General features: G+C 41.2%; 1 protein-coding gene and 1 long non-coding RNA gene across 6 annotated transcripts in view; one reads left to right on the top strand and one right to left on the bottom strand.

The window, feature by feature from the left end:
• LOC138850563 (uncharacterized) overlaps positions 1 to 20,647 on the top strand; it is a 33,697-nt gene extending 13,050 nt beyond the window's left edge. The window contains exon 2 of the long non-coding RNA XR_011390497.1: positions 20,511 to 20,647. This is a non-coding gene — a long non-coding RNA (uncharacterized lncRNA). The remainder of the gene's footprint in view (positions 1 to 20,510) is intronic.
• TBX15 (T-box transcription factor 15) overlaps positions 1 to 23,270 on the bottom strand; it is a 142,928-nt gene that overhangs the window by 27,436 nt on the left and 92,222 nt on the right. For all 5 annotated transcript variants that reach the window (XM_051858756.2, XM_002715697.5, XM_008264587.4 and 2 more), the window contains 3 exons: positions 22,181 to 22,352; positions 20,979 to 21,146; positions 7,705 to 7,769 (listed from right to left, as the gene is read on the bottom strand). In XM_051858756.2, the coding sequence (XP_051714716.2) occupies positions 7,705 to 7,769; positions 20,979 to 21,146; positions 22,181 to 22,352 (405 nt within the window). The remainder of the gene's footprint in view (positions 1 to 7,704; positions 7,770 to 20,978; positions 21,147 to 22,180; positions 22,353 to 23,270) is intronic.

The raw sequence follows: 23,270 nt of genomic DNA, 5'->3' as shown, positions 1-23,270 counted from the left end.
CTGTGGCCTCTCATCAGCCTCATGAAGAGAGGGCTGTCTTCCCTATGGTACATGTTCCCCATTGAAGCCATCCCCATAGATATAATTTGAGCTGCTCATTCACTACTGGGTAACTTTTCTTAGCTCAGCCTCAGGGAATCTATTCTTTCCTAAGGAACTCACATACTGCGCAGTGGTGTGTGTCCTCCTCTAGAGAGTCAGGAAGCACAGATGCACCCCTACGCTCCAGAAGCTAATGAGATGGTCCCAGAGGGGAGTGTGTCCCAGTAAGTTAAACTAAGCCAATATCTTACAGTAGTAATCAGACTCAGGTTTGATTCCAAAGTGCTGTTGGTCTTTCAAACTAAGCCTATTGTAAATTCACTTTTTCTTTCCTTCTTATTTGGTGACCAAAACTCACTCCTGCTGCTATTCTCCTTGATCTGCCCTTGGTGGACATGTGGTTTTCTCATCCAAGAGGTCCTGGTTTTTAATTTCTCCAGTATTCATGCACTGTGTTTACTGTTTGGTTAACTAGTATTATTTTGTTATATATAACTAGTACTATGGGAAACTAATTTGAGAATAGAAACTGGAAGAATGCACAGTGCCAGTCTTCCAGGAGCTTTATACTCCAGCAAGGAGCAGAGCTCAAGAACACAGAGCACAAAACAAAAAGTCCTCACAAGCAGAGGGCATTCGCTTTCCCCCAGGAACAAGTCACTCTGCCCCCTGGCAGAACAAATCTCCCAAAGATAACTCTGATCACTGTATTGTGGAGTGAATGCTAATTAAAGATGAAAACTTTACACACATACACACACACACAGAGCACACACACAGCACTCTCTCTCACACACACATACTTACAGAAGCATGTTCATATGTGCATTCTTCTCTCTCTCTCTCTCTCTCTCTCTCTCTCTCATGCTCCCTGTGAAGACTTCTCATCATGGGCATAATTACATGAAAATGAGAAGTAGCAACTCCATAAGTCAAGTGTGAAGAGTGGAGCCCTCTTCATATTAAAGTGTGCACCAGACCCTTCCTAACGATGCAGGAGGAACTCTGAAAGTCTCTGATGATGGCGACTCCACAGGACTGAAAATGTGAACTCATAGGGTCTTCTAAGCAGGCTGCAGACAGTCCAATGAACATCATCTTTTGTCTTCATCCAAGCAGATAATCAAATTTGAGAAAGACATAGGAGCCTAATGAAATGGAGACCCGAATGGCAATTTCATTATTAATAAAGGTGTCTGGGGACCACAGGATAGGACTGAAAGCTCAATGAGCTGCCCAGAAAACCCTTAAAATAAGCTGACCCCCCAAAAATCTACAGGCCCCCTCTGCTAGGTCAAACACACCACAAAAGACAGCTTGAGCTATGTGCCCTCTGCAGGCAGGCAGGTCCTCCAGCACCCTCCTCCCTGACTCAGCAATCAGATTAGTCATTCTGGTCTCCATGGAGGCTAGGAGCCAAGAGTATTTCCCTGAGGACATCTCTTTGCTTTAAAATATGAAGACCTGGAAGCCAGCTCCTCAGCCACAGCTCCCTCAAGCACTCTTGTCTACCCTTGAGTGGACACAGCTGCCACCACTCACCGTGAGAGGCTCTCATGAGGTGTCTAAAGGGTGTGAGAGGGGTGGCTGTGTTCTTTCCATCCTTCCTGTCACACTCCCCCCATCCTGGGCCTCCAGATTGCACCAGGATGAATTGAGGTCGACAAACCTGAACGTGTTTTGGTTTGAGGTTTGGCAAACTCTGTAACTCCAAAGTATTCCACAAATGTTTTGTGTTCTGCAAAACCAAAAAACATTGGCAAAGCACTTTCCCCCCTAATTTTTAAGCCCATGTGTTTTTAAAGGAAATGTAATCCTTATGTTTTGGGTACATTTGTATGCAACTCATCAAACCATGCTCCTCTGTGTGAGTCACTTGATGTCTAATATGCCTCGGGAAGATGTGAGATTGAGTTCTGTTAGCAAAGAAAGGCAACAGTTGTGGTGCTGGGTGGGAGGCAGTAAGCTAGGTCCTGATAATGGCCCAGAACCACCAGTTCCTAGAAGGTTTGCAAATAATTTGCTATATCCTCGCCCATTAATCTTCTGGAGAATGAAAATGGCTTCTGCCTTTAATAACTCTTCCTTGCCCCTCGTGAGACATGTGATATCAGTGCCATCAAATTAGTTCCACCTGTTAGGTAAGTTCATCCTTGCTTCCTATCCTCTACTGGTTCATGGGGTAATCAAAAGTAGATGACAAAGTCCTGGGGTGTATGCTCAGAGACAGGCTGAGACCAGACAGAATGTTTGTGAGACAGATTCTTGGGAAATGGAAGGTTCTGGGTAACTTGAGTAGTATTTTTAAGGAGATGAGGGGTTTTCAGGGAGAGGATTTTGTTCTCATATCCTTCGAAGATTAAATAACTCAAGTGTACACTGTTAGCATGACAGAAGAAAAAGTGCATTGGCTTTGAGGCCAGGTAGACTTAGGTTTTAATCCATGCTCTTCCGGCCTTACTACATGACAGTAGGAAAGCTGCTTAACCATTCTGAGTCTCAGTTTCCTCATTTGTAAAATATAGGTTGTCTTAAAAATCAGAACAGAAGTGAAGGGTCTGGAACACACTAAGTTTTTTATTACAATCAACTGATATGTATATGTGTATACACACACACATATGTAGTATTGAAAGCAGTCTGCAGATTTTGATGGGACAAATGTTATCAAAAGGAGGGGGGTATCCATTTAGCCCAGCAGTTAAGATGCTGGTTAAAATGCTCATGTTCTAGGGACAAGCATTTGGTATTGTAGCTAAGATACTGCTTGGGACACACCCACATACCCTCAGGGATCCTGGATTTGAGTCCCAGCTCTGCTCCTGACTGTAGCTAGGTTTCATGTCACAAGGGTAGGAGACCTGGATGGAGTTCCTGGTTCCTGGCCTCAGCCCTGGACCATCCCCAACTGCTGTGGGCATTTGGGGAATGAACCAGTACATGAGAGCTCTCAAGAGATGAGAGAGAGAGAGAGAGAGAGAGAGAGAGAGAGAGAGAGATCTGTAAAATTGAATAAGAAAAAATAAATAGAACATTAAAATGAACTAATAAAGATCCATAATTTTCCTTTCCTGGATGCTTTATGGGAAAGAGCATCCCACCAGGCAGAATAGAAAAATAACTGTCTGCTCCGAACAGTAACACAGACACACACCAACACTCAGACTGGCACAGGTCAGGAGCAAAAGATATGTTGAGGTCCCTTCTAAACCAGTGAGGAGACAGGAGGCCCCCAACACTTCAGCTGAGATGCCATCACACTTCCCGACCAGCAGCAAATCCTTCAATATGCAGTAGTCTTGTTTTCAAGGTCAAAGTGAGGTTCCAATCCTACAAGCAAAGTTCTAATACTGATCAACAGAAACTATTCCAATTTGCTGTTTTAAGTCATGCCTCTGCACTTTCCATCTCATGCTGCCCAGCCACGTTCCTGGGCAGGGGCCATACTTTGTAGCCACAGGGTTTCCCCGATGCTGCACAAATATACCTAGCATATGCTTGTCTTTCCACTTGCTGTTTCCTCTACCTGTAATCAAGTACAACCTTGGAAGCTTCTCTTACATCATTCTTGGAATCCTGTCAGACAGATTATCTGTGGTCACCCTAAAAACACGGCTGCCACTGTCACTCAAACCCCCAACCTGAAATATTCTTATTCTAAGCACTTAGCAATAATTTACATATGTACTGCAGTATGTAATATTGCACTATATCACTGCCTGAGCAATATGGAAAATAAGTGGTCGAAGTACACCTGGATGGCAATTTCCAAGGAAAGCATACCTGTTAATAGGAAAGAACTAACTAAGGAAACAAATTCAGGCTCAGAAAAAGTGACCAAAAACTCTAAAAAACATGACTCAATGAGAGAAAAAGGCACAGAAAACGATTTCCAAATGCTAAGAAGAAAATAAATACATACCACCAAATGCTACTGGAAACACAGATGGAAGGAAAAAGAAAGAAATTATTGAAAAATTAATATCAGTAGTCTTGGCCCCTAGAAAAAGATAGCTATGTCTGGAGCAGAAGTTCTTAACTTTGATCATAGACATTTTTGAAAAGCTGAAGGAAGTTTTAGACTTCTCCCCAGAAAAATACACAGTTGTTCATCCACACATGCTTTTACTTAATACACAGGAGTTCACAGAGGACTTGAAATCCATCCATGAGCTCTAAGTTAAAGACTTTAAAGATTTATTTATTTATTTATTTATTTTGAAAGTCGGAATTACAGAGAGAAAGGAAGAGACAGAGAGAGATCTTCCACCTGCTGTTTCACTCCTCAGATGGCCGCAACAGCCAGCACTAGACCAGGCTGCAACCAAGAGCTTCATATGGGTCTCCCACATGGATGGCAGGTACACAAACAATTAGACCATTTTCTGATGCTTTTCCCAAGCCATTAGCAGTCAGCTGGATCAGAAATGGAGCAGCCAGGACACGACATGAACCGGCACCCAAATGGGGTACTGGCGTCACAGGTGGCAGCCTAACAGACTATGCCACAATGCCAGCCCCATCAAATTTAAGATTTTAAACACGCTTGTCATGCATGCCCTACCTCCAGAAATAACCCCATGTGAATGTCCTGTCACAAAGAATCACTGGAGGCTTATGAAAGACCCAGTGGCTGTTTATGAAAGGGCAGCTTCCATTTTTGATCCTTATAACTAACAATATCCTCACTAAGCCCAAATGCACAGCATTGTAAAATAGGCATAGCCTAGGCAGCTCATGTCAAGCACCTCCGGTGATCACTGACATCATACATAACAGTGTTAATTGCTAAATCAACAAGAATCACTGATCACTAACTTCCTATGCAGGAGCTCTGTCCTCAAAGAGTTGTATTATGATAGTTACAGTAAACTTGTTCTCAAAGATTTACTTTGTTATATAGTGTATCAAATGGAGGATATTCTTATGTCTCATAGTTTTAGATAAGCCTAAGTGCCCAAATCCATTGCTTGTTTCCTTAGGTGCTTCTTCAATTAGTGATAAAGCTTTTTCTCAAAGTAAAAAAAAAAACGAGGCCGGCGCCACGGTTCACTAGGCTAATCCTCCGCCTTGTGGCGCCGGCATACAGATTCTAGTCCCGATTGGGGCGCCGGATTCTGTCCCAGTTGCCCCTCTTCCAGGCCAGCTCTCTGCTGTCGCCAGGGAGTGCAGTGGAGGATGGCCCAGGTGCTTGGGCCCTGCACCCCATGGGAGACCAGGAAAAGCACCTGGCTCCTGGCTCCTGCCATCGGATCAGCGCGGTGCGCCAGCCGCAGCGCGCCGGCCACGGCAGCCCTTGAAGGGTGAACCAACGGCAAAGGAAGACCTTTCTCTCTGTCTCTCTCTCTCACTGTCCACTCTGCCTGTCAAAAAATAAAAAAAAAATTTTAAAAAAATGTATATTATCACAAAACTTAAAAGAAAGCAAGAAAGGAAGTAGTAGGAAGGGTGGAAGTGAGGAAGGGAGGCAGGACATGGTGGGAAGTGTCATTATGTTCTTAAAACTCTATGTATGAAATTTATTCCATTTATATAAATAAAAATTTTAAATAAAAAAGAGGAGGAAGTGTATGGTCCAATTGCCTGGAAGGAGTAGATATTCATTCTTCATTAACTAAACTTTGAGTCTAAAGGCATCTGTGTTATTTTAAGCACAGAACCTTTGAAGAGGCAACCTTCGGCCTTGGGCCCATGGGCCTGAGGTCTAGTGTGCTCTACTACTAACAAGTTGCTTAATCTAAAGCAGATCGCTCAATTATGCTATCTGCAAACTGTAAGTTTAAGTGAATTTTACTTTACTCAGTAGACATGACCTTTAAAAAATTTGAAGTAAATAAAATTTTATAAAAATCCAAGTGTATTTTAAATCTATGATAAGAATTCTAAAAAGAAGTGCTCAAGCCAGCATTGTTGCACATTGGATAAAGCTGCCATCTGCAACACTGGCATCCCATACAGGGACCTTTCCTGTCCTGGCTGCTCCACTTCCAATCCAGCTCCCTGTTAACTGGCCTAGGGAAAAAGGCAAAAGATGGCCCAAGTGGTTGGGCCCTTGCCACCTATGTGGAGACCAGCAGGAAGCTCCTGGTCCTGGCACCAGCCTGGCACAGCACTGGTCATTGCATTGGGGAGTGAACCAGCAGATGGAAGATATCTCTCTCTTTCTCTCTGTCTCTCCCTCCCTCTCTGTAACTCTGACTCTCAAATAAACAAATAGATCTTTAAAAAAAATAGAGAAAAAGGAAGTGCTTCATGTACCATTTCATAAAAAAATGATCATCAAAATTTATTTTAGCATAAATCTGTATTAGTGCACTACATATTTGATGAAATTATTTTAAATATGCTTCCAGTTTATCTAACAATTCTTACACAGAGAATGCCAAAGATAACTCCTCACAACATGTCATCCAGAAATAAATAAATGAAATGCTCTTGAAATTATTAAAAATATATGACCAGGGGCCGGCTCTGTGGTGTAGCAGGTTAAGCTACCACCTGCAGTGCCCACATCCCATATGGGTGCCAATTCAAGTCCTGACTGCTCTACTTTGGATACAGCTCTCTGCTATGGCCTGGGAAAGCAGAAGATGGCCCAAGTCATTGGGACCCTACACCTGCATGGGAGAACTGGAGGAAGCTCCTGGCTCCTGGCTTCAGATCAATGAAGCTCCGGCCACTGAGGCCATCTGGGGAGTGAACCAGCAGATGGAGGACCTCTCTCTCTGTCTCTGCCTCTCCTTCTCTTTCTGTGTAACTCTGACTTTAAAATAAATAAATAAATCTTTAAAAGAAATATATGACCATTAATGTAAATAGTTGTTGACATATGTATCACGTTTGCTGATTCAACATCATTTAAATAAGATGAAATTTTCTGATTGATTTACCTTAAAAGATATCTGGTTTCCCAAGCCATTTCACCTGTCTCCTAACTTTCCATTATAACAGATTTAAATTTTATGTAGAAAAGGTAGGATGAGAAGAATTTATAAAGGAGAAAGAATTATCAAACAGAAAACCACCATAAGCTCTAAGGCCATTCACAATGGGACCTAACTTTTCTACAATGTTCAGGAATTCCTAAGAGTCTTACTATATAATATCCTAGTCATAATGAAGGCATTAGATCATCAAGAAAAGTGATGCTTTTTAATTCTGTTCACTAAAACAGAAAACACATAACGTATTTTGGATTGACTTCTTAGGAGAAAAATGATTACATTTCATACAAAGTTTTCACTATCAAATGTAAAATTTTCTGAAAAAGTTTACTTGTCTTCATTAAATTAATGCAAAATATATGAGATATCATTATAGGTACAATAGCCTGTTTTTTATAAAAAAATCAATCCTTTGATAATAATAAATCATTATATAATTTGTGTTAAGTGACTGAATCGCCAAGTATGACATAGGGGAGAAAATATTGTGAGAGATTTAATGTGGTGTTTTAGATGGTGTCAACCAAGAACTTGGAAAATTCTACTTTAGGGGGCAGCTTTTTTGTTCTTGGATCAGCTACCCATTTCTCTTTGCCTGAATCAGCAGAGTGACAGGTGTTTTCCAAAACTCTGGAGCCAAAAGCCACCAATGAAGTGTTAGAAAGTAATGTCACATAGAAAAGAAATTTCAGTGAGTTTCTTCTCCAATTATTCTTACCTGTTTCTCCCAGAATCTCTGAATCCTTTAGCAAAAGGGTTTCGGTCAATTTTTAATCTGGTGATCTAAAAACAAATAAACAAGTATTAATTGTTTTTATATTAACTGTTTTTTAATTATTCCTAGAAACTTAAAAAACTACTTTTTAATAACAGCTGTTGCTTTTATTTAGTTTCTTTTTAGTTTAGGATTTAAACTGAAGTTGATATAGGACATGGCCTGGCAGACAGATGTGTGACCAACTGCCTCGCTTTTAACAACCAAGACTTGCCTGGTGTGTGGCTCCATAAACTCTCTTCTACTCACCTTCATTGTCCCAAAGTGGTGATAAATCACTTGCCTAGACAGACACTGAAATGGAAAACTGGGCAATGGTCAAGTCCTTGGTGCTCGACACACAGAAGGCACTTAAAAAATATTTGCTGAATGAATGTGTAAGTGAATAGTGAGCAAGTGAGTGAACAATGAATGGATGGATTCAGTCAGTTCAAGTCAGACCACGAGACAATCTTTCTCAGCCTGAAAAATTCAAATCATTGTCTTCATTTCCTATTGCAGTTAAGCTCTGCCTTTCCTGTCATTAGGAATTGTTCATTTAATGACCTGAAATGTCCATGTAAAGACAAAGAAAGTATTTAGACTTCTACCAGGGTTTTACTGACATGAAAATGTGAGACTGTGTGGGGCAGGATGCAGCACACCTCACCTAGTCTCCAAGAATTACAAGCAAATCAGAAGAAATAGAGGAATCCTCACAAGGATGAGCAAACCCAACAGATCCAACTGTGCCACCAGGGTTGGACAGGTCCTCAGGGGCCATCTGGCCCCATCTCCAGCCAGTGTATAAGTGCCCCTCCACTGCATCCTGTCTTAGTCCCAACATATCCTACCCATGGTTGTATAAATTACTCTTGTACCTCTACATTGGAACAAGCCTGACCAACAGATTCCATATGTGCCCAATGTTTTTGTTTTCAGCCTTGGTCATAGAAGCATTTTGACACCTTGTGTCTGAACCAGATGTCAATGACTCACTACATTCAAGCAATGAAGACTTAGTGGGTAGGTAGGGACTAGGAAGCTCAGGAAAGGAGAGGCATCCTCAAAGAAATGTAATTCCAGAAACAAAGAAATCTCATTATTTCAGACCATCTTCATTTTGCTGATCATTGCAGAACTTACCACTAAGACAGCTCATGTACTTTTCTGTTACAAATCTTTTCTAGCCCGTCTTCTGTCTCACTTCGTCACAGTGGAATTTCACAAAGCCACAGTCTTTAAAGATCTCTAAAATGCAATGTGAGATTCTGACAAACAGACTCTGACTTGAAAGAACTATTCTGACTTCAAGGTTATTTTTCTTCCTAAACATTCCTTGCCTCTAGAATGGCACACTAATAATGTAGCACTAATAATGTAGCAAAAGCAATTTTACATCCATTTTATAGACCAGAGCAGGGCCTGAAGGTTTGCTTTTCTGAAGTCCAGTGTCTGAAATGTGAATACTGTATTGAGTTTAAAGAGTGTCACTGCTTTTCTGTGTTTGACTTAAAATCAGCTCTTTCTTCCTCCATAATCCACAGCCATAAACCATGCACCATATTTTCTTTTCAAGTTGGGGTTATAATATTTTATTTTCTCTTTCAAGTTGGCTTATCCTGTCCGACTCATTTATGATAGGGGTTTCTGATATATGATTGTGCGGCCATGTTTTGGGAGCCTCCACAGACCCTTATAAATATAACAACATTCTACTTCATAGGCCTGAAGAAACGGTTGAAAACCTAATTCCCACAGCTCTTTGGAGCTGAGGCCAGGAGATCTGCATGAAAATTTAATAGACAAGCTTCACCAAATGAGAGGAAGGACAACACCTCTACATTTGTCTCAAAGTTTTTAATGTGAGATTTAGAGAGCTTTATGAAGAATGTGGTTGTACCACTCTTTATTTATCAAGTGCTTTTTTGTGTACAAAGCAAAGTGCCAGGCAACACAAGTGACACAGATTGATGGATAGTCAGTAGATGGCTCTGAAGTGTCCACTTTTTTCCCAAGAAGCTTATAATTTAATTGAAAAAAAAAACAGACATGAGCACTAATAATTACCATGTAAACCAGAAGGTGATAAGGTTCACCATAAAGGCAACGTTCCAGGAGAGCTAAGAGGAAGGAGCAATTATTCCAAGTTGAAAGGCTCTGAGTTTTGCTGTTAGAAGTATGCATGAGCCAGGCCTTGAGAATGTGTAGAACTTTAATGGAAAATGTGAGCCGGAACATCAAAGTGAGAACGAATTATGCATATTCAAGAAACATGAAGGAGCCCAATTCCACTGAGGAAGAGGAGCAATGAGAGAGAAGGCCAGAGAGAAGCTGGCTTGAGACTACATGATGGAAACCTTCATTACCTGGCTAGGGCATTCAGATTACTCAACAGTAGAAGAGAGCAATTTTAGTTACATAAGCCAAACAAGATCTCAGTTAATGCTAGTGCTGACAACATGGGCCACAAATACCAAAAAAAAAAAAAAAAAAAAAAAAAAAAAAAAAAATTGAAGGAAGGATTAAATCAATGTATCTTTAACCTTGATAATCCTTAGTTTAGTCCTACAGTTCCCATATCAAGAGGCAGCCTGGTTGATTCAGGTCTGAGGAGTGCCCCTGTAAAACAAGAAGGGATGAAGATGACAGCAGGGCCACAGGTTTGCTGCCCTGTGGAAGACACAGATATGATGGAAGGTGAATTCTATCCAGATGGAAAGGGTAGGTAAAAACTGTGCCTGCCCCACACCACAGTGGAGTACAGCAAAGGAAGAGACAAAGGGGAAACAAACTGCTTTCAGTTGCTTGAGCTCCTGATTCAAATCAAATTCCAGGGGTGAGGTAGGACTCACGGAGAACTGGCAGGGTGACCACCACATATAGGTGGGGGTGGCTGCATCCAAGTAAAACTGACAACCTGACCTGATTAAACAGGAAGAGGCCTGAGTGTGGCTCTCCAGGTCTTCCATGGCCCTCTGTGGTAGGGAAGGACTCAGATAGCCTTTCATGCCATGGCAGGGAAGGCAGGGTGACCATGACACAGAGGTGCTACTGTGTCATCTGGAGCCCAACACAGGACCTGGGTGAGATCTGACATGGGGCTGAGCCAGCATAACTCCCAACTGGTATTTTATACCATATTACGTATATAGCACACTGTTTTTCTCAAAAGCTCAAAAGGCTAAGAGGAAGACTGTACAGGGCACATCTAATTTCAAATACAGTAAGAGCCATGGGAGAGGTACTGTTCCCCAGCAGGTCTGAGGAGAGAGAGATTATTTACAGTTGCAAAAAAATAAAGGTTGCAAAAGATAGTATTTTCACCAAATTTGAATAGTAGAATGGGGGCAGGCAAATAAAAAAAGAATGGGAAATGCAGTCCTAGAAAAGAAAACAGTATGTGTGTGCATGCAAAATCAAGGCAGTTACAAAGTCCAGGCAACACTAAAAACTGAACTTGCTTGCTGCTTATAAATCATATTCCTCTGTTAACCATTAAAAAAGAAAGACAGAATTACACATATACATATAAATTCATAAATTATATATTCATATATGTACATACGTGAAAAATACATTCTATATGTGCATACATGTGCATGTTGGATTGTAGTTATATAACATTTACTTGCATACATATATGTGTATGTGCATATGGCACATCTGAGTAGAATTTCCAATGCTGCATGACAATGACGCCCATCAGTCAGTCCCAAATATGGCTGGCTGCTCCACCTTCTCAATCTTAGACAGGGTCACTATTATCTCTTGTCTAAAATACTCAAAAAGGCCTGAGAACTGATCTTCCTTCTTTGATTTTTGTTCCTTTCCAATTTCTTCTCTACACAGCAGCCTGAGTGATCTTTGTCAGCACTTAACTAGACCATGTCATTCTCTTTAGTGGCTACCACTGGTTAAAATTCTATCCAAGCTCCTGACTCAGCCTCAGGGCCAGCACACCCCGGCTCTGCCCCACTCTCCAACCCCAGCCACTCTCCTCTGCCCTGGCCCTCAGCTGCAGCCAAACTGAGCTACTCGCAGTGCTGGAAGGCACCAAGCTCTGTCCCTTCCCATCCCTTCACACTTCCTGTTCACGGATAGTCTACATTTCACATTACTGACTCCTTATCCTAAGTTTCAGTCTAAATGTTATCTCCTGGGAAACATCTTCCCTGGTTATCTCTCTAAAACAAGACAACTTTGCTGCTCTTGTTAACTGCACCCTTTTTATTTCCAAAATGGATCTTATACAGTTGGTAATCATATATTTTTGTGTATGTATGTGTGTATGTATGTATTCATTTATTTGAGAGGTAGAGAGAGGGAGAGAAAGAGAGAGAGAGAGAGAGGGAGAGAGAACGAGCCCACATCTGCTAGCTTACTCCCCAAATGCCCATGTTGGTCAGGGCTTGGTCAACCCAAAGCCAAAAACCAGAACTCAATCCAGGTCTCCCATATGGTGGCAGGAACACAACTGCCTGAGTCATAATTTGCTGCCTCCCAGAACTGAAAGTGGAGCAGGAACATGAACCCAGACACTTTTTTAAAAAGATTTATTCATTCACTAGAGAGGCAGAGTTACGGGGAGAGAGAGAGAGGTCTTCCATCCATTGATTCACTCCCCAAATGACCACAAAGGCCGGAGCTGGGCTGATCTGAAGCCAGGAGCCAGGAACCTTCCAAGGGTCCTCCACATGGGTACAGGGGCCCAAGCACTTGGGCCATCCTCTACTGTCTTCCCTGGCCACAAGCAGGGATCTGGATCAGAAGAAGAGGAGCTGGGACGCAAATCAGGGCTCATATGGGATGCCAGCACCACAGGCAGACCTAACCTATAATGCCACAGCACTGGACCCAACCCAGACATTTTTGATTAGGTTAAGGCATCATAACCACTAAGCCAAATGCCCATCCCTATATATTTATTTTTTACCATATATAGTCACTCTCCCCCAGGACCACAGGTAAGAACGTATCTAAAGGACTAGCATTGTGGCTCAGCAGGTTGGGCCACTGTGTGCAGTACTGGCATCCTATATGGGTGCCAGTTCATGTCCTGGCTGCTCCACTTCCAAGCCAGCTCCCTTCAATACACCTGAAAAGTAGCAAAGGATGGCTCAAAGCATTTGGGCCCCTGCCACCTATGAAAGAAACCTGGACAGAGTTCCAGACCCCTGACTTTGGCCTGGACCAGCCCTGGTTGTTACAGCCATTTGCAGAGAAAACCAGCAGATGGAAGAACTCCCCCCCTGTCTCTGTCTCTCCCTTTCTCTCTGTAACTATACTTTTCAAATAAAATATTTTTTTAAAAAAAGCATCCACATAATTTTAAAAAGCACACTATCTATATTATATACCATTTTACCAAACAGAACCTAGAATGACATACTGTTCATGCTCAGTGAATATGCATTCAATGAATCAGTTAATGAGCAAATGAATGAATGAATGTGTGGGAACCAGGGATAACTATTCCCAAACCATGACAAACTTTAGGGAATCTAGACCAAACAACTCTCTCAGTTCTATTTGCTTTCACTTCAGGCATTACAGACAAAAGTCTTAAATATCCTTCCAGTCAGAACAAGGTCCATTAGTAATTTCCTGTACAGCTAAAGCTATTCTACAGCAGTCATGTTCAAACTTGGTCCAGTGATAATGAGAAGACATGGAAAATACAGAGGCTGTGAAAGCGTTTTTCCTCACTGATTTTATTTCCATAACCATATACTGATTTGTGTCATCTGACTTACTGAAGGCTGTGACACATAAGGGGGTGGCTGTCGGCTTGCCACCATTAATTTTAATCATTGTCACTGACTTTTTTGCCCAGTAATATAGAAGCAGTTAATAAATGAAATATAGCTCACAACGCATAGTACAGACATAAATAGCACAACCTACAAAGGAAATGAAACTTGAATATCCTGGGTATGGTTTTACAGTACCAAGGCCTTCCCTTATTAACACTTAGTTATTTTTATTTTTTTAACCATGTGCCTGAAAGGGTTTCCATTGGGGGAAAAATGCAAAGCAAAAAACCTTAGCCTGTATGAAAAATATTTCTACACTGATTTGATTGGAAAGTTAGAGTAAAACTGGCTCAATAGCTTAGGGTATAATGAGTGGCTCAGAAAAGGATTTTCTGGCTGTGGTTTCAGACTTCCTATCTGGTTCATGTAGCCAATTCTGATTAAGAAATATGACTGTGTTACCTGGAGAGACTATGCGTTTTTGAAATCTAGTTCCGTGTTTGGGGAAAAAATACCAATGTTCTCTAGTCTTTTTCCCTTAAAGGAGGCAAGAGCTTGCAACGGAAATTCCCCACTAATTCCATGAGGACATGTTGGCATCAGCTTCTTCCAAAAAAAAAAAGCATATAGTGTACCGTCTCCTTTATTCCCACTTCGGACATCTTATTCTCCACAATGAGATTCTGGTCATGGTGTACCTTGTTCTCTGCCATAGACCTGCCAAACTGGCACTCCAAAAGCAAATAATAGCAATAATAGCTCTAGTGTGCTAGCTAGCAGTCCTGGGAATCTATAGGTCAGTCAGAAAGGGTGGGAGGCAGAGATGGAAAAAGAAGAACAGAAAGCATAAAATATTGCATTAAAATAGAAATGCTTTCTTCACACTTCACTACTACTTATATTTAAAGAAGTAGAACCACAGGTATATAAGAGAACCAATAGGAGAGGTATGTTGGCTAATCATTCATTCAGGTATGTGGTCATTTGCCAAGCAAACATACTATGCCATGCATGATGGGGTAGAATATCTTAGAATTATGGAGATGGGCTTCACAATTTTATAGACAATTTTGATTCCTTCCCCAAGATTGAAGGATGAATATTAATATCCCAATTTTGTATACTATCAGGTGAAGGGAGTTAGCCTCTATCTATTCTCTCTTGCCGCCCTTATTTTATGAAATAAGTAACATCTTTGCATCAAAAAAATAGAAAGGATGAAATGGAATAATGGGCAGTCTATTAAATTGAATGTTTACATCTATAAGAAATCCCTACATTGTCTTTATCTTGTGCATTATCTAGTGGATCATATAAAAAACTTCTAAACAGAATGGTACTAATTCAGACCAAAGCGTCAATTTGCAGATAAGAACAGTGAAATGGAGTGATTCCTGAAGGGTAGTTTAGTCTGTCAGTTATAATTCCAATCTCTTAATTTTCAACTGGTATGTTACATCATATTACATACACAGCACACTGCTATTCTCAAAAGCTCAAAATGTATAAGAGGAAGACTGTACAGGGCACACCTAGTTTCAAATATAGTAAGAGCCATGAGAGAGGTATTGTGCCCTAGCATTTCCAAGGAGGGGATGATTATTTGCAGTTGCAAAAGGTAAAGAAGGTTTAACAGATAGTATTTTCACCAAATTTGAAGAGTAGAAGGGAGGCAGACAGATAAAAAAATGAATGGGAAATGCATTCCTGGAAAAGAAAAGAGTATGTACATGCATGCAAAATCAAGGCAGTTACAAAGTCCAGGCAACAGTAAAAACTGAACTTACTTGCTGCACTCTTGTGGATGTATGGTGGGGAATAATAGAAGCTGAACCTATGTAGTTGGTGATCAGCCTCTGGGTACCTTAATGGAAAGACTTCAAATCCTGGGCTTTTCTCCCTTGGCACTGAGGAGTCATAGACAATTTTTGACAGAGAAATGATGTGATTATGAGGCAGACATTTGGTACCCAGCAATTAAGCCACAGCTTGGGATGCTGACATACTATATTAGACTGCCTGAGTCTAGGTCCCAGCTCTGCTCCAGAGTCCAACTTCCTTCTATTGCACACCCTAGTAGGTGACAGTGAAAATATTTAGTTTCCTGCCACTCACCTGGAAGACCTGGATTGAGTTCCTGGCTTCTGATCTTGGCCTGGCCCAGCCCCAGCTGTTGCAATATTTGGGGAGTAAACCAGCTGATGGGAACTAATTCATTCTCTCTCTCTCTCTCTCTCTCTCTCTCTCTCCTTTTTTCCCTCCCTCCCTCTCCTCCACCCAATCTTTCAAATAAATAAATAAATGTTTTTTGGAGAAAATGATGCAATCAGCACTGTACTTTAGCAATGTCCATCTAACAATGATGTAGGAGATGGCTTGTGAGATATTAAGCTTGCAGCGCTGATCCTAATTGAAGGCTATTCAGTGCAGGGTGCAGAGACGGCCAGCCCAGAACAAGGACAGAAGTAATGAGATTAGAAAGAAGATAAGATTCTGTCAGTACAAGCGACAGAGTTTACTGGAAGATGGGATGTGGGAAGAGGCAAGCGTCCAGCCTGGGGAATGAGATGCAAATCAACAGGGACACAGGCTTTCACAATGGGCTGGACTGAGAGGAGTCACACAGGAACAGAACAGTTTGGAATATTTTGTTTATCAGCAACAAAACACCATGGTCCCATCTCTCAAATATGAATGCGCTAAAAATGTGTTGGTCTAGGTTGTTGTAGGACTTTCTTTAAGTTTACAAGCATGAATCTTTAATAATTTTTAATGTTTGAAAATCATGTATCAGCTGCCTCAGTGTTATGACAATTGCTCCAAATTCTCATTTAAAAAATTATGCAGAGGGGCAGGAGCTATGGCACAGCAGGTTAAATCTTCACTTGCAATGCCCCATTGCACATTAGAGTGCAGTTTACAGTCCAGCTTCCAATCCATTTGGTGCCTGTTGGAAGGCAGCAGATAAAAGTCCAAGTACTTGGACTCCTGCCATCCACCTGGGAGACCTGGATGGAGTTCTAGGCTCTAGCTATCAGGGACTTTGGAAAGCATCAGTCAAACCCTCATTTTCTAGAAAAAGGAACTGAAGCCCAGAAAGACAAAATAAATTGCTCAGAGTAACTAGTGGGACATACAGGACTGAAATACAGGTATCCAAGTGTCTAGTCCATTGCTATCTGTGGAACAGGACACAACTTCTCATTAGGAAGATTGGGTACTATTTTGACTATATCTGTTCTATTGTCCTTCCTTGTTTGTGCTTCTCCAAACAAGCTTCTGAGGACCTACCACTGACTTTCCTCCCCTTGCTCATGCACAGGACTCATAACCAACCCCTTAAAAAGAAATAGAGCAGGGGCTGGCACCGTGGCTCACTTGGTTAACCCTCTGCCTGTGGCACTGGCGTCCTATATGGGCCCCAGTTCTAGTCCCAGTTACTCCTCTTCCAGTCCAGCTCTCTGCTGTGGCCCAGGAGGGCAGTGGAGGATGGGCCAAGTGCTTGGGCCCTTACCCCTGCATGGGAGAACAGGAAGAAACACCTGGCCATTTGGGGAGTGAACCAATGAAAGGAAGACGTTTCTCTCTGTCTCTCTCACTGTCTATAACTCTACCTGTCAAATTTAAAAAAAAAAAAAGAAAGAAAGAGAGTGAATAATTTCTTCAGAAAATATTTATTTTTGTCATTTTTAGAATGCCAAGGGAATAAAAAGACAGTAATAGGTAAATATAGCACACAAAAGAGATCAATTTATGGTACACTCATCTTCAGGACAAATCTGAAAATTGGTGTTAGGTAACAGCTCATCCTATGGGATACAGACTTCAAGATTCCCAAAAGAAATACCTGAGTCTATTTTGTTATATTAGAAGTCATTGTATTATATTAAATCATATCTACACAGCCAAAAGCAATGTTAATCAATCATGCTGGTTGATTTATCCAGGGATTGTGGGCTTATTAAATAGGTAAAAACTGTTATCTTTCTTAAAATGAGCAGAATTGAGTATGACTCAATTATTTTGAATTTTAGCAATCATGAATTCATCAGCATGACATGAGGACAGAAAGGTCAAAGTAGTCATCTATTAATCATAACCCTTTCAAGAGCCCGTGCAGCTCTTCCAACTCTCCCACTCTCTTTTCTGTCTGTGTAGATTCAGCCATAGAGCACTGTAGGCTGACTATTATATGCCAGGTTTGTGTCAGTGAATTTATGTCTGCTGCCTCATCATCTAGTCCTCATAACTCTATGAGGCAGGCACACTTCTAGACCAGAAAACACAAGTTGAAAAGGGTTAAGCAACTTGCTCAAAGTCACATAATTTGTAAGTGGAAAGGTCAGAAATTAAACCAGGTATATCAACTGCCAAATTGCATTTTAACCAACTCAACCTAGAAGTAGACAACATATTTAGACAAAAGGAATCTGCTTGGATTCTGGGGACACTGCTATAAGAGAAGGTACAGAAGTGTAGGGAAATTCTGGTACTCATGTTTGGTCCTTTTTCATTGGCAAAGTGAGCTACAGATTTCTAGTTTCAATTCATGTTATAACAATGGCTCTCCAGGCCTCCAGAACTGATGCCATTGAGGTGATATAATGTTGACTCTTCAGTGTTCTAGTTTGTTCTACGAATGAAATCCTAAAGTTGGAATAATTATTGCCACATCACCATCACTATCTTCACAAGAAACCAATGGTTACAATTGTAGCTGGGGTAGTCTTGGAAAAGTCCGGTCAATTATTCAAAGAACTTGGACTTACTTCCCCTCTTCTGAGCTAGAGTTAATCCCAAGGTTCCAGTAGTTCCAAAGGTTATATCTATATTACTGCCATATCTTGTATCAAGGCTTTAAAAACCATGATAAGTAAGCTTTTCCATGTAGACCCTCCATGGCCCTTGACAGTTTACTATCCAAGGAGTTTGAGAGAGTTTAACCATTTTTAAAATAACAACAAAAGCAAACTACATATCGTCTACATTAGATCAGATGAGGCATCCACATCTTCTACCTTAGATCAAATGTGCCAACCACAAGAAAAATCTGAAGTTGGAAACATTTTATAGCTGCTAAGAAAGTCTGGCAACTTTATACTACTTAGCATCTACTGAGTAAGATATTGTCATATATCAGAGTCTTCTGTAGGTAAAGATATTTAAGGAATCTTATTCAGAGGCACCACAAAAGATAGAAATGGCCTTTCTATGTGAGCCAAAGATTCTGTAACTCACCTTTATCTTCCTGGTACATAGTAAGCACACGAAAAATAATTTTTAAATGAATGTTTTGCTCAATTGCATGTAAGCAATACAAAAAGTATGGAACATAATAATACAATCTTATTTTGCTTCAAGAAGGCTCCAAATAAAAGAAAGCAAGTTTTTAAGCAAGATAAACAGAAAAAAATCTATTTGTTTCAGGGGTCAGTGTTGTGGCATAGCAAGTAATGTTGCTTCCTGCAGCACCAGAATCCCATGTGGGCACTGGTTCAAGTCCCAGCTGCTCTAATTTAGATTCAGTTCCCTGCTAATGGCCTGGGGAAAGCAGCAGAAGATAGCCCAAGTGCTTGGAGCCCCGCCATCCATGTGGGAGATATGGATTAAGTTCCTGGATCCTGGCTTCAGCCTGGCCCAGTGTTGGCCATTGCAGCCATGTGCATAGTGAACCAGCAGATGGAAGAGATTCTCCCCCTGCCGCTTCCTCTATCTCTCTTTCCCTGCCTCTTCCTCTATCCTTGTAACTCTTTTTTTTTTTTTTTTTTTTTTTACAGGCAGAGTGGACAGTGAGAGAGAGAGACAGAGAGAAAGGTCTTCCTTTGCCGTTGGTTCAGCCTCCAATGGCCGCCACGGCCAGCGCACTGCGGCCGGCGCACCGCGCTGATCCAATGGCAGGAGCCAGGTGCTTCTCCTGGTCTCTCATGGGGTGCAGGGCCCAAGTACTTGGGCCATCCTCCACTGCACTCCCTGGCCACAGCAGAGAGCTGGCCTGGAAGAGGGGCAACCGGGACAGAATCCGGCGCCCTGACCGGGACTAGAACCCGGTGTGCCGGCGCCGCAAGGTGGAGGATTAGCCTAGTGAGCCGCGGCGCCAGCCCCTGTAACTCTTTCAAATAAAATAAATAAATATTTTAACAGACAATTTGCTCAAAGATAAAATAGAATCCAATTTAAAAAAATGGTATTCATATACAACATTTAGAAAATTACATAAAGTGAAAATGCTTATAAATCCATCTAGCCACCCTCTCAAAAAGAGAACAGTGTTTAGAATGCCCATGATACTTCCACACTTGGCTTCTTCTGGCTCCTCCCCCACCCACACATCTCCTGCATTGGTCTGACTAGTTCATATATATATGTTATCATCAAAAAAGGTGTCACATCTTCCAGGAAAACCTCCCTTATTTCCCAAATTGAGACCATGTCCACATTTCTATCCTTGAATTATTCCACTGTATAATCATTATATATTTTGGTGTCTTTGTTCAACTAAAATTCTTCTTAAGAAAAAGAACCATCTTAATTAGCTCTAACCACCTCTTATTTTTCTACAAACACTAGAACATAGTAAGTTCTCTATAAATCTTTATGAAATGCTTGAATGTGTTACAGGCATAAAAATGCACATATCTGCAGCTGATGTTGTGGTGCAATGGGTTGAGCTACCACTTGTTATACCAACATTCAAAACTGAAGTGCCAGTTACATTTCTGGTTACTCCATTTCTGTTCAGCTTTCTGCTAATGCACTAGGGAAAGCAGCTGAAGATGGTCCAAATACTAGGACCCTGTCACCCATGTGGAAGGCCTTGATGGAGTTCCTGGTTCCTGGCTTCAGCCCAGCACAGCCCTGGATGTTGTAGCCACTGGGAGAGTGAACCAGCAAAGGGAATATCTATCTATCTATCTATCTATCTATCTATCTATCTACCTACCTATCTATATTGCTCTCTCCCAGTCATTCTCCCTTTCAAATAAATAAACGCATCTTTTTTAAATGAATGTACAGATCTCATGATGGGAATGGTGGACACAGGAAGTAAATTTAGTCCAAAAGTGTACATGGAAAAGATGGCTCTCAAATCGCATTTGAGAAGATTGATGACTTTGATGTAGCCTGGTGGAAGGATTCATAGAAAATGGCAGGTAACATAGAATATCAAGCCTCAATACTGAGAAGGAATTCCAAACTATGACAATCATTTTTCAGAATATAGTAGAGATAATGAAAGGCAGGTACAAGTAAAGAGAGACGTGAAAACAATTTAGGAACATTGGTCCTATGATCCAAATCTAGATAATGCCAGCCATGACTGAGCATTACCATATTGTTATTGCCAATGTCTTGTGTGCACTGCAAGGCTGGTGTCTTTCATTCCACCTCCCCAGTACCATGTAGAGGGACTAAGCATCTCTGACAAAAAAAAAAAAAAAAAAAAAAGCTTATTTAGCAGGATACTCACAAAGGCAGACTTACCTGCTGGTTCTGATATGCTGTGACTGTGGTGAACACGGTCTCAGGAAAATTGAACGTTTTGACCCCATCCCCCACAGGGACAGGCTTGGTGGGCGAAAGGTCACTGCTGAAATCCTTGCGAATCACATGAACTCGAGGCTGGTATTTGTGCATAGAGTGCAGAATGATCTGAAATGAAAAGGAAAACCATTATGACAGGCATGGCTTTAAGGTTGCTACATCTTTTGTAGATCTCATGCAATATAAATCACAAGAAGGAAGCATTATAGGAAGAGCACAGATTGGGAGTGGGTTATACAGGAAACTGGAAAGCAGTGTATTTGCCCATGGTGAGAAGGATAGCATTCATGGAACTATGGAGCAGGGTATTCCCTGTCCTGGGTAGTAGATGCATTTTGTTTGCTTCAGTTGGATAAACACTGAATGACTGTTCTAGCACACACAGAAAACACTTCATTGAAATACCTCACAACCTCTACATACAAAAAGTTGTTCACTATAGCTTAGAATTTTCAGCCTAGGTTCACACTGTCTTTAAATTCTACTTGATATTATTTGCACTCATTTTTTGAACTTATGGACATCCTTTTATGTCACATGAAAAGTGAATGGTGTATGAGTGTTCTCATCCCTTCAGGAAACTCTCATTTCCTTAAAGACAGGAGCTATGGCTTTAACTTCTTCAGTCTTCCCATATTACCCAGTATGAATCTTGGCATTCAGTGAAAATTCAGTACATATTTTACTGCCAAAGATAAATCAACATTTATTGCTCTAATTATGCCTGGAAAGCCTTACGACCTAACTGTCTCCTATTAATTCATAAATTTCTTGACAAATCAGCCAAAATTGTTATTCACTTCCCTGTGTTAGGTTATTGCCTTGTGAGTTATTTCACTGAATGTTATGATTTCTTTTACCATTGCTTAATTTGTCTTGTTTTCCTATCTTGCCTCCATGACTAGACTGTAACTCCCTTGAGTACAAGAACTTTGCATGATAAACACAACCTGATGCATAGCAGATGTCTGCTAAATGTTAGATGAAGAAAAAAATACTTTAATGCTTGCTTACTTACTTAAAATAACTTACAGTGGCATAGAGATTCTTATTTTTACCTGTTTGGAAAAGTAGGGGACTAAATAGCTTTAAAGCAAATGAGTGAAGAGTGGAAGAGGGAGAGATAGGATTCTTTGACTCACATGTCCTTGATCATCCAATTCATTGTTGGTTAGCTTGAGCTTGTCGAAACTGACCACCTGTCTCATCCAGGTGTCTCCAGAAGCTAGAGAATCAGGGTGTATATAAACTCGTGGAGGCACAGGGGAATCAGCATTTCCAGCCACCATCCACTTGGAGCTATGATACACATATCTGAGATGGACAAGAAGAGAGCAGAATTCAGAGACAGATGCAGAGGCCCAGGAAACATATAAAGACAGGAAAGGGGGAGACAAAGAAAAGTAATGGGAATGAAATGGAATGCAAAGGAGAAAAAGAGAAAGTAGATAACCAGGAAAAGTGAAATGGACAATGGGATGAGAAAGGGGAGGGCAGATAAGGGTTGTGGTTAATGATCAAAGCTACAGCTGGAAGGTGGAAAAACATTCTCACAGTTCTCTTTCTTTCTTCTCCCCCTCATTACCATGCACCCCTGTGTGCATGCAGGCATCCTGAACCCACGTGTCTAGCTATGGAAAAGGTATTTTACTGCAACCTTTCACCTTTCAAATGCAAACCATATAATCCCTTGGCCACTTGTTCAGGATTTTGTTCCTTATTAAAAACATCTTCCATATTGTCCTATAAAAATGCAGCCATGTGCACAGACCCTCCAAGTCTTTCACTTGTTAACCATTTCCTTGCTAACAATTTGAATTTTGAGTCATTTTACACAAATGGAAGGTCTTTGCCTTAGTGCAACTATTCCTAGAAACACCACCAAATCTTCCCATATAGTGTTTTCTTTGAGGAATCGAGTTTTGGACTTCATCATCCTCCACATTATTTTCTCTCAAAGTCACTGGAAATGAGACGTTGTTGGTAGCAAAGGAAATCAGTTCTGTCCCAGGCCTTGCCAATTTTCCCATAGTTCTGAAGAGTCATCTCCATCTCCATAGATCTGGCACTACCCACGTTCTCAGTCCTGAAGGACCCCACAGGACCGGGACCCAGACCTGGCAGCCTGGGGCATTTGATCTAAATCACAGTTCCCAATATCCTCTAGAACTGACCAGATTATCTTTCTTGCTGAGTCCTGCAATCCCAGCCATGTACCTGTCCCCCTGACAC

The sequence above is a fragment of the Oryctolagus cuniculus genome, chromosome 7, assembly GCF_964237555.1.
Source record: "Oryctolagus cuniculus chromosome 7, mOryCun1.1, whole genome shotgun sequence".
Classification (NCBI taxonomy): Eukaryota; Metazoa; Chordata; class Mammalia; order Lagomorpha; family Leporidae; genus Oryctolagus; species Oryctolagus cuniculus.
This window is presented reverse-complemented; position numbering and strand designations above follow the sequence as displayed.